The sequence below is a fragment of the Mixophyes fleayi genome, chromosome 7 (genome assembly GCF_038048845.1).
Source record: "Mixophyes fleayi isolate aMixFle1 chromosome 7, aMixFle1.hap1, whole genome shotgun sequence".
Taxonomy (NCBI): Eukaryota; Metazoa; Chordata; class Amphibia; order Anura; family Limnodynastidae; genus Mixophyes; species Mixophyes fleayi.
In genome coordinates, this window is record NC_134408.1 from 41,407,325 (window position 1) to 41,426,314 (window position 18,990).

Below are 18,990 nucleotides of genomic sequence, written 5' to 3' on the forward strand. Positions count from 1 at the left end.
AAATGTATTTAGGTAATATTTAGCTATGATTCCATTTAAAAAATATTGTAGTTTCAATTACATGTGAGTTAAATTAGCCAATTTGTATTGTTTCATGTGTTCAATGCATCAATCAGAATAAAATGTGAAACATATGTGGTAGTCCAAAGAATGTGTTAAGTATAAATGGAATTATTGTAAAAAGGGGCACATTCTGAAGTCTTTTTAAGGCAAACAACATTTTAACAGATTGACTGTGATGTATTTGAGGGGGACATTACATTATATAATACACATCTGTGTTTTGCCTTACGGTTTTTAGAAAGTAAAATAGAAAAAAAATAATATTGATGACCACTAAGTGGCGACAGTGAGTCTGTGCTGGAGAGATAGGCACCATTCAAAACAAAACAGGGCAAGCAAGCAAATAAGACACTTCTAATCAAAGCACCAGAGTCTGCAAGTGACAGGGAGGAGGGAGCCATTCCCAGAAACAGGCTCAGCCAGTGACACAGACCCCCCCAAATAAACCAGGGTACAACTGATGTGACATCCAAGCCACAAGTAAGAGTAGGATGTCTATTCCAAAGAAGGGTCACCATGAAGAAGAACCATCCAGCTCTCAGCTGATCAACTAAACAAGTCACGTCTTTTTTTTCCCCTTGTGTGTGTGTGTTTTATTGAGGGCAAAGAGGAGAGAGAGAGAGGAACGTCATGTACAGGCAAAATTAGGAACTGATGGCACTTTGAGTGAAGATGGCGTACATACAGGTAGGTGTCATTCACACTCTTACAGATTGTTGAAAATGAAGTCTCTCCTTAGAACTTGTAAAAGTGTCAGCCAATGAATGGGTGTAACTGGGACAAGCTGAAAAGGATGGGTTGTGGCTGCACGGAGTCAATACAGGAGTGCATTAAACTGGCAAATAATCCAAGTAAAGATGTCAGATGTAGCTGTTAGGATGTATGTCTCACACATGGCAGGAGTACTGTACAACACAAATGTATATAGGGATTGTTAGCAGAAGTTTTACAGTCCAAACATACAAAAGTGTACAATTGTAATATTAAATATAGGTACAGGGGATGTTTTATTTTCTTTAAAAATAATAATATATGCAATATATATCATCTATATGTGCTAGGTTTGCCATAGACATAGTAATATAATAATTTATCTGACAACAAACATGCTGAAAGGATACAAAATGGATACAGATGAGAAGAGTAATGACAAAAGCTCCTGGTGTTGTGTCCTCTCGTGCAGCCCAGGTTGGTGTATTGTTCATCATGAGGTTAATTGGGATGTGACATGTACACAAATTGTCACCCAGCAGCTTGCCTATGGTGTGTGTCTGACTTGAAGTGACTTTTGATGGGTGTTGGGTGGAGCTGAGAGTTTGATTGGGTGATGTTTTGATGCACAGACAGCAGACATTATTTGCAAAGCAACAGTTGTTTATGGTAAGAGCAGATGTTGTTCACTTGCTACAAATTGCCTGCACTTTGAGTGTCAAGTTACCTCAGACTAGCTGTAACTAATAACCCACTGTTTCCTTACAGTCTGCTGCTGTACAATAAAACATGCTTTATCCAAATCCCTGCTATCTGACACATGGGGATTATCATTGTGAAATAATGAGGATTACACTGTGACATATTATCAATAACTACATCAGTAATGTGTTTGTTATGTGTCTAATACATTATATAATATATATAAATATATATATGACACACATTGTATATGTGATAAATGCATGTTCTCTGCACAGTGCCTGTCTGATACATATTATATCTGAGATGATAAGTGCCAGACTGTATATAAATATTGTCTAAATATTTTTTATATAAATGTGTGTAGCAAAATTGGCTTTCCACAAAAACACCTGCAGTCTATTTACAAATATATGCACACATATCATTTAGTATTTGTGTATTTATTGTACAAGCATCGTAATGTGAATTATGACCTTGTAGATTGTAAGCTCTTGGAAGTTAATAATTTCCTTCGTAATGTATCTTTATATTTGCGTTTTTTATTGTCATAAATGTAAATGTCCTAATGGTCATAATGTAATGAAATGGAATATATTAAAGCTATATAACTAACATAATAATAATAGTAATAGCAATAAATATATTAGGCAGTGCTAGAAATGTACATAAAAAGACGTGAGTGGTTCAGGAGATGATGGAAATTACTGTCTGTTGTATGGAGTGCCATAAACAGAAATTTAGGCCTCTCCATTGTAAACACTATGAAAAAAACAGCTTATTGCCAGCCATTAACAACCCTTCCATATGTCACCTTTCTTTCTTCACCCTATGGGCTAGATTTACTAAGCTGCGGGTTTGAAAAAGTGGGGATGTTGCCTATAGCAACCAATCAGATTCTAGCTTTCATTAATTTAGTACCTTCTACAAAATGACAGCTTGAATCTGATTGGTTGCTATAGGCAACATCACCACTTTTTCAAACCCACAGCTTAGTAAATCTAGCCCTATGTGTTCAGTTTGTCATCACACTTTTTCAACCTCACCTCATTTGGTCTTCTCTAGCCTTTCTATTCACATTTTTTTTGTATCCCACAGTTTTTTGCCCTTGTTTTTGTACCACAGCTCTTCAGTCATTTACCATTCTTGCTTTATATCCATGTCATTGTCTAGTCCGTTTTCATCCTACCTGGACTCCATGTCTTCTGTCCTCCAGTGGCATCTCTGTACCACACTTCTTTTGTCTTCAGTTGTCCTCCTGGACTATAATTCCAATTTATGTTGTGGAATATAGCAAGGTCTAAGTGGTGGAACTATCGTGGGTGCAGGTGGTGCAAGTACTACGGGGACCAGAGGTGATGGGGCCAGGCATTGCCCTCTAAGGTCCCCACAACCCGGGTCCTGCAGCACGTCCTGAGGCTCTGACTCTGTTCTGAAAAGAGCAGAGTGGTATCCTCTTCTCAGTGGCACACGGATGCTCAGAAGGGACCCTATCTCTGCAGTCGGCCCAGGAGGCTACAATAGCATCTCCAAGCCTCTACCTAGGTTTTGCTATTGGGTGTGGTGATGCGCTGTTCCATCCATGTCAGGTCTCGTAAAAAAAAAACACTTAAAAAACAGAATTTCAGTGTTTTTGAGAATTTTTATAAACTGGTGTCAGGTTGTCTACATTTCATAAACCCCCTGGAACAGGCTTGGCTAACCTGTGGCACTCCAGGTGTTGTGAAACTACAAGTCCCAGCATACCCTTCCAGCAATAAGCTTCTATATATTGGCAAAGCATGCTGGGGCTTGTAGTTTCACAACACCTGGAGTGTCACAGGTTAGCCAAGCCTGCCCTAGAATATCACCCCTGTTTCCAGTGTTCTTGGCCATACATTCTGTACCACACCCACCTATTCTGATCTCTATGATACCATTTGCAAATTATATGCCATCCTTTTTGTACTGAGTCTCCATCACCATCTTTTCTGTATATCTGTGCTTTTCCATTGCTTTTACATCCCATCATTCAGTCATCCACCATCCTATCTCCAGTCCTTTGCCTTCCTCCCCATCTCTCCACAATAACACAAGTTTACGTATTCATTTTGCTTAGTATTAGAAATGTATAACAATAAGTTGTGATGGTCCCAAGAAGATGGAAATTATTATGTGGTATGTGCAAAATTGTATAGCAAATGATTAGGTCTTTTTACTGCAAACATTATGGCTAATGCTTACCTGCATCCTGTACCATCTCCTTCCTCTTTCATCTGTCACCTATCACCAAACGTTTTGTACACAACCTCTTCCAATCTTTGCCATTCTATCTACTGCCATTCTTTCTGTTTTTCAACTTTCATGTCCTATCCAACCTTTCTGCACCCCTCTTTGCCATTATTTTATATCCCAACTTTTCAGTCAACATTCTTTTGTTTACTTAGATCATGTCCCCATTCTCCAGTTCTTCTTTCTTTCCTTCCATCCTTCCTGGACTTCACTTCTTCTACACTATTCCTCCTGGACTATACCACCAATGTGCTACCATCATCTCCTATCCTCACCTCTCCTGTCCTTCCTTCTTTCTGTACCACATTTCTCTTGTGCACCATTTTTAAATACATCTCTAGTCCTTTGATTTATTCGTGGCTCTACCTTTTCTGTCCTTTGCTATTCTTTCTGTACTACTCCTCTTCCGTCCTTTACTTTGTTCACGGAATTAATCTTCATTGTCTTTTGCCATCTTTTCTACACCACACAGGGTCTGCTATTCATCACTTTTTCTGCACCCCACTTTTTCAGACTTCCACCATCCATTCTGTACTCATCTCTTCTGTCCTTTGCCATCCTTTCTGTGCCCCAAATCTCCTGTCTCCCCCTCCCGCTCCATCCACTCTCTACCACACCTGTGTGTTGCACATTTCTCCTGCACTCCACCTCCACTGTCCTTTATTATCTTCTCTACACCTCTTAAGACTTTCTACAGCCTTTCAATACCCCACTTATTTCATCATTCACCGACTTTCTGTATCCCCTCTTCAATCCATTGCCATACTTTCTGTCCCTCTTTGTTTTTAATTAATTATTCTGCACCCCACCTTTTTAGTGCTGCAAAGCCCACGTCTTTAGTCCTACACACCCCGCTTCTTCAGTTCTTGGTGACAGAGTTGATGTACTCCTCCCCATAGGTCTGTAGTCATACTTTCCTGCCGGTTCACATCCCTTTGCTATAAATTGTACATCCCAACTCTGCAGTCCTTCACCATAATTGTTGCAACCTAATATTCAGTCTTTTAACAGCATTTCAGTACCCCACTTATTCAGTCATTTGCAATACTGTCTGTATCCCAACTCTTCAGTCCCTTGTTATACTTTCGGTACCTCTTCAGTTTTAAAATGCATTTTCAGGAGCCCAACTTTTCTGTCTTTTGCAATAAATTCTATAACCTACCTTTTGAATCATTCATTATAGTTTTGGTAACTACAGTTCTTGCCATACTTTATTTACCCGCCTCTTCTACTTTCTACCTAACTTTCTGTACCCCATCTCTTCTGTCTTCTATCTTACTTTCTGTACCCCAGCTCTTATGTCTTCTACCTTACTTTCTGTACCCCAGCTCTTATGTCTTCTACCTTACTTTCTGTATCCCACCTCTTATGTCTTCTACCTTACTTTCTGTATCCCAGCTCTTATGTCTTCTACCTTACTCTCTGTACCCCACTTCGTATGTCTTCTACCTTACTTTCTGTACCCCAGCTCTTATGTCTTCTACCTTACTCTCTGTACCCCACTTCGTATGTCTTCTACCTTACTTTCTGTATCCCAGCTCTTATATCTTCTACCTTACTTTCTGTATCCCACCTCTTCTGTCTTCTTCTTTTCTTTCTGTACCCCACCTCTTATATCTTCTACCTTACTTTCTGTACCCCACCTCTTATATCTTCTACCTTACTTTCTGTACCCCACCTCTACTGTCCTCTGTCTTACTTACTTTCTGTACCCACCACTTCCGTCTTTTACAATCAGTTCTGTACTCCACCTTGACCTTCACTATCTATTTTGTTTTCTTTCCCCCTCCCACCCTCATCTTCTCTTTTATCCCTACCCATTATTCTGCATATATATGAAGGATTTTGTGGTACAATCTAGCAAGCACATAGCCATTGCTACGCAACTATCTCACTGTAATCAAATGTAATCTAATATATCAGTGGGTCTGGAATATCAGTGCTGCAAACACACAGTCCGCCTTGCATTGATTACCAAAGACAATGATTGTAAGTATTCCTATAGCATATAAACATATACAAATATTGTATATTAGCATGTGTAATATATTTGTTATGAGTCTTTTTTTTGTGATAACACTGAAAATTGATGCTTTGCATAGCTGATAATTTATACATGGATTGTTTATTTATATATTAGAGAATGTGGGTGAACACTAGTTGCTCTGATAAGCTGGTGGATGGCATTATTTCTAGTCTGTTAATCATATACGGTTATCTTATTACTATTGCATGCCATTAAAAAGCTGTCTGTTTATTGCCTTTGTAAGCTGATAAAAAGGGTGTGGATGACTGACAATTGACTGCTTCCAGCTTTGCTTGCTGTCATTGCAGCTGGTGGTTAGCTGTTCATTGATTACATTTATATTTACAAGGGTGAGGTGAGGTGCGATAAAACAGAATTTGGATTTGAATTTGTGCTTTCTGTCCTGCTGAAAATGGGATGTTTTCCTACAGGTCACAGCTAAGAGGAGGAGCCTTGTGAGTTACAGCTTTCTTCTACATCATTATTGAATTTACCTTATAGATCAGGGGTTGGCAACGTTTTTCTATCAGTGTGCTAAAATCTAGTCAAGCCCAGGTGTGCCAATTGGGCGTGTGTGTGTGTATATGTACATTTAATTATGTCTTATTTTATGATGCTAATATCATATTAATAGTAATGGGACCAGCAAGTAAACGTTCATGTTATGCCACACAGTAGTACCCCCACTTTGTATTATGCCACATAGTTGAGCCCCAAATTCATATCATGCCACAGAGTTGTACCCCAATTCATAGTATGCCACAGTTGTGCCCCCAATTCCTAGTATGCCACATAGTTGTGCCCCCAATTCATATCATGACACATAGTTGTGCCCCCAATTCATATCATGACACATAGTTGTGCCCGCAAATCATATCATGACACATAGATGTGCCCCCAATTCATAGAATGCCACAGTTGTCCCCCAATTCATGTACATAGTTGTCCCCCAATTCATATTATGCCGGATAGTTGTACCCCCAATTCATAGTATGCCACAGTTATCCCACCAATTCATAGTATGCCACATAATTATCCCCCCAATTCATAGTATGCGATATAGTTGTTCCCCCAATTCATAGTATGCCACATAGTTGCCCCCCCAATTCATAGAAGTCCACATAGTTGTTCCCCCAATTCATAGTATGCCACATAATTATCCCCCCAATTCATAGTATGCGATATAGTTGTTCACCCAATTCATAGTATGCCACATAGTTGCCCCCCCAATTCATAGTATGCCACAGTTGTCCCCCTAATTCATAGTATGCCACAGTTGTCCACCCAATTCATAGAATGCCACATAGCTGTCTCCCTGATGCATAGTATGTCACATAGTTGTTCCCCCAATTCATAGTATGCCACATAGTTGCCCCCCCAATTCATAGAATGCCACATAGTTGTTCCCCCAATTCATAGTATGCCACAGTTGTCCCCCCAATTCATAGTATGCCACAGTTGTCCCCCTAATTCATAGTATGCCACAGTTGTCCACCCAATTCATAGAATGCCACATAGCTGTCTCCCTGATGCATAGTATGTCACATAGTTGTTCCCCCAATTCATAGTATGCCACATAGTTGCCCCCCCAATTCATAGAATGCCACATAGTTGTTCCCCCAATTCATAGTATGCCACAGTTGTCCCCCCAATTCATAGTATGCCACAGTTGTGCCCCCAATTCCTAGTATGCCACATAGTTGTGCCCGCAAATCATATCATGACACATAGATGTGCCCCCAATTCATAGTATGCCACAGTTGTCCCCCAATTCATGTACATAGTTGTCCTCCTATTCATCGTATGCCACATAGTTGTCCCCCAATTCATATTATGCCGGATAGTTGTACCCCCTATTCATAGTATGCCACAGTTATCCCACCAATTCATAGTATGCGATATAGTTGTTCCCCCAATTCATAGTATGCCACATAATTATCCCCCCAATTCATAGTATGCGATATAGTTGTTCCCCCAATTCATAGTATGCCATATAGTTGCCCCCCCAATTCATAGTATGTCATATAGTTATCCCCCCTATTCATAGTATACCAATTAGATGTGGCATTCCATTTTTAGTCCTGCTCTTACCTACCTTTGGAACACGTCTTCTTTCCAGAAACCTGGAAGCTGCTTCAGTAAAGCAGCCATTGTGGCCTTCATCGGCTGCTTTACTGAAGCAGCTGCAGCATCGACGTGCCAGACAGAAGTGGTCCGCGTGCCACGTGCACGCGTGCCGGGCTGCCGACCCCTGTTATAGATTGTAATTGAACACTTCAGGGCCAAAGTTTATTCAAACAATTAGAATCCAACAGATAATAGAAAAGTGATGGTAATAATGAAGCTCATGGAATCCTAAATTATTTCAACCCCATGGACAGAGTGGAAACTCTGGCAGGTATAGATCACTCTTCCACACTGCCCATGTTGTTGTAATAATTTAGGAGTGTTATCTTCATGCTTATTACGTAAGTATTATTACTTCTAATTACCTTTTTACTAGGCATTGTTGCTGTTTTCCTGAGTGTAAATGTTGGTAATTTACTGTACATAGGCTGGCATATTATACATTTCAGTTGAATTTGGCCACATCCATTTGTTTTTATAAGACTGGAACCTTGTTAGCACTAATTAGTCTATCAAAACATTCAAGGGGAGATTTACTAAGCAGTATTTTTTTTTTCTTTTCTTTTTTCTTTTTGCGGTTTGCAATCCACCACGCATTAGATGCGCTCTGCACATTGATACCACAGGATTTACTGTCCTGTGGTTTGTATGGTGAAAACTCAAACCGCTGTTTTGGTCAAAGCGCATTGTGAGACATCCGGTTGAACGGATGGGTCGCTTCAGAGGAGTACTCTACGCAAAATGAATAAAGCTCCCGATCTTACAGAATGTAAGGCGGGAGTAGGGTTTTTATTGTTCCTCAGTTCTTATAGGCAAGATTACTTCTTTGACTAATGAGCAGGGATTTGCCATGCGGTTTGGCAAACCGTCACTTAATACATTGCTCAATCTGCATGCTTTCCAGTTGTAAAAATTGTGATTGCAGTTTCAGATCGGGCAGTTTTAACTCATGTGCTTTGGTGTGCAGTTTTCTCTTTAGTAAATCATACATTTTACAAACTGCACATCAAAGGGAATGGAAACCTGTGGTTTAATTAAACTCCACTTTAGTAAATGCATACTTGCCAACTTTTAAGACCTGTCCTCTGGCAGATTCCCGGAGGACAGGTCATGTGACAAGTGTAGGGGTGAGTGGTGACGCCATCGCTTCACCATAGCCCTGCACCCATTATAACAACCCCCAAAATTTGCGGCATTGAATGACAGGGGCCGAGATTTATTATGCAATTGCATCATTAAGCCCCACCTCCACAAGTGACCCGGAAGTTGCCTACTCCCAGACACTTCCCGGAGTCCGGGAGGCTCACAAATTTACTGGAGTGTAGGGAAGTATGAGTAAATGTCCGTCTCAGTGCCTCACTTTTATCTATGTGCTGTAAATTGTGTATAATAACGTTTCTGTTATTTATATTTACCCAAATAAGAAACTATTCCTTAGTTGCTCTGTATGGTAGAAATATAGTGACATTAATTATTTTCAGGTGGTGGCTGGCATGTGCTATATGTAATGGCAATTTGTGACTTGTTATGGATGGATAAATGCTATAGGTGTATTAAAACAACTATACTTTCATTACTGAGAAATGGTTCAGCTGAAAGATATTGCATTGTCTTTTTTTGGATCCAGTAATTCCCACAAGCTCTGGTTCGTCCTCAATTTTATTACTTGCAGTACTAATCTATACTTATTTGAAACCAAGCATTTCAGTGTATAGCAGACCTGGGCGACCTGTGTCTCTGGAGAACCCTGCCACAAAAGCTGGACGGCTGTAGCTTGTCTCACAAATATCTGATGTCATTGAACTTTTAAATAACCTTGCCAATAAAACAAGACGAGCCTCCCTTTATCACTGGCTCAGTGAGAGGTTTGTATATACAGTGATTAGATGAATACCCAGAAGCACTAGTGGGGATTTATGTGATAAAACAGTGTATATCAAGAGGAGTGTCTGTGTTTTTTTTTTTCACTTGTTGCAAACGCTAAAGGCATACAAGAGTATTCATCTGTGGCGTCTGATTCCCTGCCTCCCAGGAGAGGTGAGAGGGTCTGAAGCCGTGCCATCCTTTGCAGATGTTTCTATGGTTACAGCCTCAGCTAATTTCTAAGTGAAGATCTGTCCTCTGATGGAAGAAACAATGCAAGGATCACCAATCCCCTCCCCTCACTACTGGATAGTGTGGTCACAGGCTAAGTCCTAACACTGGGCCTCAATAGGGACACAAAGGACTAGATTTACTAAGCTGCGGGTTTGAAAAAGTGGGGATGTTGCCTATAGCAACCAATCAGATTCTAGCTATCTTTTTGTAGAAGATACTAAATAAATGAAAGCTCGAATCTGGTTGGTTGCTATAGGCAACATCCCCACTTTTTCAAACCCGCAGCTTAGTAAATCTAGCCCAAAATCTTTATTGAACCTCCCACCTCTTTTCATCTGATTAGCTCATGTCACCTTTTGCCTGCTCATGAGCAGTTAAGTAGATTAAAAGACAACATCATTTTTCTTTCTGCTTCATGAAAACTTTCCTTCACTGATTATATCAAGCTGTCACAAAAAGACAGGACCTTTGCAACAATCGGTGACAATGATGTATAAATCATGTCATAGTCTATTCTGGCGGTTCTCAGCTTTTCATTTGGGCTTTCACTCTTTTTTTCATTACTAATTTCATATACACACATATATATAGATATATTGTTGTAATGTAAGTAAATCATAATACACATGAGAAAATATACACTCTACTGTCGCATTTTTGAAAGGAGGATGCTTTTACTGAGATATGCTTTAATGTCAATTATTGTAAGACTTTGAAATTTATATATAATCCAAAGTTTGACTATGAGTGCCAAATTTGGAAGAAAATTATATTTTAGTAGGTTGTTTGTGACAGGATGGACTGCCTATGCCACCCTGTCTGTTGTTGCTGGGAATTGGCTGGGCTCATTTTGCCACCGTTCCCTTACGTTATCCCAAATGCGCCCTCTAATGGCAATAGGAGGAGCTTATAAATTCTGCCACCAATGGACTCCTTACCGGCATCCAGTACCGGGTTTCTTCTGGGTAACTGACGCTGCTAGTATACCCCGTTACTGGATTTACTTGGGCTGGTACCGCTGACCTCTTCCTATGGATCAGAGTTGCTGTGGATGGATCCCCCCTGGCCTATCACACTGGCCAGAGCTGCTGGGTACCAGGCAGAGCGGTGGTACCGGAAAGCTGTGTCCAAACCTCAGAACAGCCGGGAACAGATTAGAGTTGGGTCTAATCTGTAGGTCACATGGATAGAGAAGTTTCCAAGAAGGTCTTTGAAGCAAGTGATGTTTATTTGCTCACACTGGTTGAAGGTACCGGTGAGCAGGTCAGATGAGACAAGGAGAACAATTTTCAATACAAACCAGTGATTTTTTATACGGTTTTGGACACACACCCTCACAGGGTAAGCCAGCCCCCTGAGGTCCGAGCTATATTTAGTATTGGGATGCAATATGTTTACCCAAACATGGATTTACATGCAATGCAAAGCTAACAATATTTACACTTATCTTTAATATCCTAAAACTTGCTGTGATTTCCTGCATCTTGTTTTAGACACAGAGAAAATCTAACATCAAGTCTAATTAAACCTTCTTGTGCCTTCAAGTGTTGGACCCTCACACATCAAAAGGTCTAATTACCATGAGATTAACATGAGTCCTTTCTTCAGACAGTTGCAGAATACACATTTCCTCCACTTCAGAATTCCCCAAGAATAGTTACAAAACCCCAAACAAGTCATTTATCTTCACCAAAATACACAAAAGACTTCCTCAACAAATGCTTATTGTATCAGATATATACCTCAGAAATAATGCATTTCCTCTAGCAAAGTTAAAACAAAACACATTTCCTCTCCTGGTCTCAGAAATAAAGATCTTTCCTTTACCAAAATACACACAATATCAAAAATAAGTACATTTGCAATTATATAAAATAAGCGCCCTATGCTATTTCCTTTAAATAAATTTATACCATAAGTTATTCATAAGTGATTCAGTCACATTGTTTAAGCTACTCTTTATGTATATATAACACATTTTGGCAAGTAGTTCAGGCAGAGTACAAGGAAGTAACTGACTGTTTCGCATTTGGTACTTTAAATAAGTCACAAACGGACACATACTAAGCACCAGAACAATTGATTTTGATTGTTTCCCTTATGCTTCAGTTGAGGTTGCTTTTATCTGCTGATTATGTATACCATTAATGTTCAGGTTCCTGACCTTGGTTTGTTTGAATTTACCTACTCCTCTTTTGTCTTTTCTCATACCTGAGTAATAAGCACTAATATCCCAGGGGCAACAAATGACACTGAGAGCATATCTAGCAAAAGCACCACAAAAGTGTTTTAAAGGTTGACATTATAATGCATATTACTATCATCATAATGGTTATTGCTATATATCAAGGGATTATCCACTATAATTGTTACTATTACTGCCTTGATCAAACAATTAGTGCATTCTTCACTATGGTCTCCAGAAACTCCCTATCAGCTTTTGTCACAGCCCCATTTCTCCAAAATACAAATAAACATCTCCTTTACGTTGTTAAAGTTGATGCTTCCAAAGTTGGAGCCGGAACTGTACTACTCAGTACTTGCATCTTTGTGCCAATTTTCCTATTTCTCTTCCTTTGAAGCCAGTTTTGATGTAGGGAACCAGTGGGTATATGTATCAAGCTGTGAGTTTCTGGGGGGTTTGAAAAGTGGAGATGTTGCCAAGAACCTGAAAGCCTTATCTAGAAGTCTTCTCCATGAACATTATGAACCCTGAGAGATTCTTTCTATTATACCCAAGTCACAGATCATTGCGGAAGTCAAGATTTATCTGTTCAGATTCAACAAAACAGGGACCAGTCTCTGACAAGCTGTCTTATCTGAAGTTTATGATTGTAATTTAGCAGATCATCACAGAATCCCCCCCAAATTATATCCACTTTATATCCAGGTCTGTTTGGTAGGTCTCTTAAAAAAGACTAAAATAATTATTTTGAGGACTGTTCCTGTCATAAAACTCCAATCCCCACTAGGCAGTTAGTTTGCCAATCGTTTTCCACAAAACCTTACACTCATCTCTTCATGAATTTCATTGTTGAGTTACTGCCTTCTAACGCTCACACTGTGATCTGGTAGGTGATAGACTAGTAGTTGATCTTTTTCTTCTGCATTTCATCCTCAAAGTAACAGTCAGATGGAAGTCATCAGCCACTCTTTGGAACAGTATTTAAGATGTTTGTCAGTTCATCAATTTGACTGGTTTGATTTCTTGCCCTGGGCAGAATTTGCTCATAACAACTGTCCACGCTCCTACATTGAAATCTATCCTTTTTTCTGTATTTATGGTAAATGCGCTAGATCAATTTCCTTCATATTCTGTCAATACTTAGATGTTCCAGAGGCAGAATCTACAAGATTCCATCTACAACATATTTGGGAAGAAGTATTATTTTCTTTGCAATATGAACTTTCCAGGTAAAAATACTTTGTGGGTAAGCATCGCCTCAGAAGTCCTACATTCCAATTGGGAGATAGAGTTTAGTTATTAACCAAGAGTATCAAACACCACCTACATTCAGTTACATTTAGTCCTGAACACATATGCAATTACAAAAATTATTAACCCAGAATCATTTCACCATTGGCTACAACCCCATCAAATGACCATTCAACAGTATTGCTTATAGCAATACTGTGTGGAGTCCCCCTTACAAAGTTGATACTGGCTCTAGGCTATGACAGACAGGGCTTGTGCCGCTATGACGGGGAAATACACATCATGGGGTCCGCCTTCCATAATGACGATCAACCCTAGTCCATTCATTATGGGGCTGAATTCCCTAAGGGCCAAAAAGTGTCCTGGGTCCCCCTACGCAAACCAGCCCTGTGCTGAAAGCACAGCAGCTCTTCCACACCCCTGGTGCAGTGGGTATGTTGTAATAAATATTGTAAAAATATATTAAAGGGGTTTTGTCTGGTGAACTAAACTGCATTTTACACCAACCTTGGCATAAACCACACAATGCATATGCACCCTGAGAACACACAGTCAATGGAAACACCCCTGGGACACCCACCACACAATGTACACTCACTCTGGGCACACATTTACTAAACTACGGGTTTGAAAAAGTGGAGCTGTTGCCTATAGCAACCAATCAGATTCTACCTGTCATTTTGTAAATGCACTAAATAAATGAAAGATAGAATCTGATTGGTTGCTATAGGCAACATCTCCACTTTTTTAAACCCACAGTCTAGGAAATATACCCCATAGGCTCTAATTTCCATTTGTTCTCTGAGCCGCTGCACTACTCGTTCCGACTCACACTATTTCTGTGTCCCGGGTGTTGCACCTGCCGTCCTGATTACTCTGTTCTATGATTGCAGTCACATGACTGCAATCACTGTGGGGGGGGGGGGGCTCGCTCCCAATGAGGCATTCCAATCGGCTCCTAGTCTTTTAAATGGCAGGGAGGACTTAGCCTCTCTGCCGTTTATAGGGTTCTTGCCCTGCATTTTGTGAAGCCTGCTGTGTTGCTGTATATTTATACTTGCTGATTGACCCTGACATCTGTTGTCTGACCCTGCTTGTTCCTGGAGCTTTCTTTTCTGCTGTCCATCTCGACCCCTAGGCTTTGTTATTGGATCTTCCTTGCTCGCTGCCTGCCCTGAATTTCTAGCTTGTCCTTGGTATCCCTGTTGCTGCATGCCTCGACCATTTTGCATTCTCTCCGAATACTCCTTCAACTACCACCTGGCATTCTGGTATCCAGTCTGCCAGTACCATCAGTCAGGGCCATCTTAACAACATTATTGGCCCCTGGGCAAAGCAGTGCACCGGGGCCCCTACATATATATATATATATATATATATATATATATATATATATATATATATATATAAATGCCTAGTGGCGTGTGTGAAAAAAAAACAACCAAGCTGCAGCGCCACCTGCTGGGCAGAGTTATACACTGACCTATATATTTCTTGAAGGAGAAGTGACAGTTGGGAGTGGTTGGTGGTTGCCGGGGGTGACAGTGGGGAGTTTTTAACACCTTAAGTAGCTTGATGAAGGATGTGGCGATGAAGATGAAGGATGAGGTGATGGAGAAAAATGATGAGGTGGTGACATGTGGACAAAACCACATTAAAAAAGGGCGCTTGCATCGGGAAGTAATGCTCTTCCCCTGAGAAGGCCTAGGCTAGGCCCAAATGCATGACAAGAACCTTTTTAACACCTTAACTAGCTTGATTTGACTAAAATGCATAAATATCATGCACGGGTTAACTTGTGTGTGTGTATATATATATATATATATATATATATATATATATATATATATATATATATATATATAGAGAGAGAGAGAGAGAGAGATACAGATATAGATATAGATAGATAGAGATAGATGTACTTGCTCAGTGACCCTTGAAGGTTTTTTTTTGCAGGTTTTTTCTTTTGCAGGATTATTTATTCTAATTAAGAGCCCTGCCTATGGGGCCCCCTTGCCCGTGGGGCCCCCAGGCACCTGCCCATCGTCCCCAATGGAAAAGATGGCCCTGCCATCAGTCTCTACACGCCTACAATAAATTCTTACCACTTTGAGCTCAAGTCCTGGGAGCATATGAGTACCTGTGAGAATATTAATCTCTATAGGAAAGGCTGCTTGCTAAAGGTGAAGACGATTTATCAGTCCTGGTATAAGTACCTATCCGGTGTTCAGTAGGAGCTGATTTTATCCTGAGATGGCACCATATGCTGGCCCGGGTAATGTTAAATAGGATGAAGCTCTAAATTTTTTCATAATATATATATATATATATATATATTAGTGTATAAACAGGCCACTTTTATTTTCCACCCTAATCCACCTTCCGTATGTCAATATCTACCTGTCTGTTGACAAATCAGAAGCTTTGAGAACATGGAAACCTGCATTCTGAGGAGATTGGTCTCTGATGCTCATTAGTTAAAGGCATATGAAGAAATATAATTGGAAATTAGCCAGACACATTGGTCATTAAGCTCTGATTACTAAAACACTAGGCACATTAGATAACAGCCAAATTAATGAGTGTTAAAGTGTAGTACCACTGTATGGCTTTGTGTTAACTAACCAATAATAACCAGTGATTCAAGTGTGATTTAAGGGCTCGATCAGACAAGTGGATAATGAATCTTTAGTAAGAATTTGTCAAGGCAGCATCCACAAGGAACACAACAGAAAACTACTCTGAATACAGTGCAGACATCAGGAACTTTGATCCCAGTATCTATACGCTACATACAACCAGCATTGGAATCTATGGGTCAGTCCCTAACGGCTGGATATGGAACATGCACGATATACAAGCATTTGGACTGACTTGTGGCTTCAATGATCATGATGCCTTCCCTTATTCGGAGCTGTGTGTTCCGTCTGGAACTCTACTCCTCTCAATGAGCCCTAATCATTCCATGAGAACAGAAAATTATTTTACTGCAAAATACCAGAATGCCTGTACAGTAAACAGACATGGTATATGTCATAGGAAAAAGATGCAATGATACAAAGTTAAATGTCAAATTCATACTGGTGACTGATGTGTTATAATAATTTTCTTAATATAATAATAATAATAATTATTATATTAACTTGCATCTACATTTTCTTATGTAAAAAAATCACTAAATTGGTTTTGTTGTTCCTTTTCATGTTTTCCCATTTGCTTCATTGTGGATATCAAAAAGGACAGTTGGAGCCAATAAATGAGGTGAGTGTATTTGAAATGTTATCATGTGATTCCAAATCTTAATGTTAAATACTGACAGTCATCAATATGTAGAACCTGCAATAAGCTCAAACCTAGATGACACAAATCCTCCTCATGCATAGCATGGATCACACCCACATTCTGTTGTTGGCACTGCCCCTGGACAAACATTCTGTGCTGCCTTTTGCAGGCTTCTATTTCTAGCTGAAAAAGCACAGGTGGAAAGATAAAGATACACTTCACCTCACTTACTGTTACTTTATGGTCACTCCCTTAATTGATTTAAACTGTTTCATTTTTCTCCTACAGTATTGATTGGTTAAGCTTCATTTATGCCTTGATTAAATCATGAGGGAACATTGTGGGACTGTATTATATGTGTCACTATTGTCTAGTTTAATGTTTGTATTACATAGAAATCATAGTGACCTACTCTCCCGGAATGTCCGGGAGACACCCGGATTTCTGGGAGTCCTCCCAGACTCCATGGAAAGCAAATTAACCTCCCGGTTCCGGGCCACCTCATTAGGTAAATGGTGAAGGCAGGGCATAGGACGCAATTTGAGCGTTATGGCCACGCCCCCTGCTGTAATAGGCTACAAATAGTGATGTCTGTTTAGCGGTGGGGCCAAATGATGCCATTCTCCGAGCCCCGCCCGCACAAGCCCTCCTCCCTCCGGATCCTTCAGAGGCCAACTTTCTAAAGTTGGCAAGTATGATAGAAATGTGCAATGGCAAAAGGAGCCCCAAGAAAGTGTAGTATGAGCCTGGATTCTACCACCTCTGAAAACGTGTAAAATAAAGTCCTTTTATGGGGAAAAAGTCCCTGTAGCCTTCCACACACTCGAGAATTGCCACCCCTTAAATCACAGTGACATTACTGAAATTGTCCAGCAAAATTAAATCTCATTTTGCATTTGACATGAAATGAGCCACAATTTAGCTATGAGTGCCCGTTCCTCTGGGCACACTTCCTCCCATCAGAACATTCTTGCAACCCTGTGGATGCTGTCATATAATCTACAAATTTAAAACATGTAAATCTTGCTCATCCGTGCACAAATAGGAACAAATGGTTTGTGCAATTTGCTGTGCTAGGCATGTACTTCTGCACTTCGTAAAAACAACCTTTATTGCAATGAAAATATTGCTAGACATACGTTGCCCACTCTCCTGGAATATCCAGGAGACTCCTGAATTCAGAGAGCAGGCCATCCTCCCGCTTCATGCCCACTTCCTAATGAAGTGGGCAGTATGGGGGCCTCCATGGCGCCATTTTCCGCTCTCCAACCCCCTCCATGCTCACACTTCACCTCCCCTCCGGGATCTCCAAGAGGGCAGGTGAAAAAGATTGGCAAGAAATCTGTAAAAACAGTGTGCATTGTATATCAGTTTACCACTATTGCAAAAAGTCCATGAGGGTATTCTCCACCTGCTCTTTACTGACAGATATAATTCCTCAGTTATACTATTTTTATTTGACTCGTGTATCCCACAATAAATATGAAAACAGAAATCACACTTGAAACCACGTAAATTTTTGACATATGTTCTTAAATTGTTATTTGTTTCGACAAATCTAATCTGTTCCCTCTTGTGTGTTCCATTCAAGCTACATTCTTAGCGGTACGTTCCCTTCTTTCATTTTTGAATAAACATTTTTTTATCAGATTTTTCAGATGTGGTAACAGCATAGCTTGGTACAATATGGTCAGTTGTGCCAAACATACATGACGTTCCAATTCAAACAGCGTGAGTTAGACAGGGGCGAACGGAGGATTGTGGGGGGGGTTTCCCCCCGACCCCCCAAAAAAAACACCCCCCGCGAGAGCTGCTGCACATGCGCAGCAGCTCCGTTTCTTCAGCGCTGTCCTATACAGCAGCCGCGGCGCTGTCTAAGAAGCGTCCGCGGCGGTGCTGTATACACTACAGTACCGCCGCGGACGCTTCTTTGACAGCGCCGCGGCTGCTGTATAGGACAGTGCAGCTATAGCGGCCACTTAGTTAGCGCGGGGGGGGGTTTCTGAAGACTCGGAAACCCCCCTGCATGCGCCACTGTTAGAGATCATACACGCTTGTCCAGGGAGTGCAGACCCGAGTGAAGGGGACAGGGGTATGACGTAGGATGCTTGTGATGATGTGTTTGATATGGTAAACTTGCCAGATACTATTGATAATAGAAGTTTTGAGAGGAGGAGGTTCAGTGTTTTTCCAAAATAGAGCAAGCTAATATTTTACTGCACTGAGTATATGTGTGATAAGCTTTTGGGTGTGTTTAGGAACATCGGGCAAGGGT

At 40.4% G+C, this 18,990-nt stretch overlaps 1 protein-coding gene across 2 annotated transcripts in view; it reads left to right on the forward strand.

The window, feature by feature from the left end:
• The first annotated feature begins 379 nt into the window (after positions 1 to 379).
• SYT17 (synaptotagmin 17) overlaps positions 380 to 18,990 on the forward strand; it is a 101,167-nt gene continuing 82,556 nt past the window's right edge. The window contains exons 1-2 of one of the 2 annotated variants that reach the window (XM_075179745.1): positions 380 to 750; positions 16,677 to 16,694. In XM_075179745.1, coding sequence (XP_075035846.1) covers positions 736 to 750; positions 16,677 to 16,694 — 33 coding nt within the window. In that variant the 5' untranslated portion in view covers positions 380 to 735. Of the gene's footprint in view, positions 751 to 5,663; positions 5,737 to 16,676; positions 16,695 to 18,990 lie in introns of those variants that run through there. The other variant, XM_075179747.1, reaches the window with a different exon arrangement.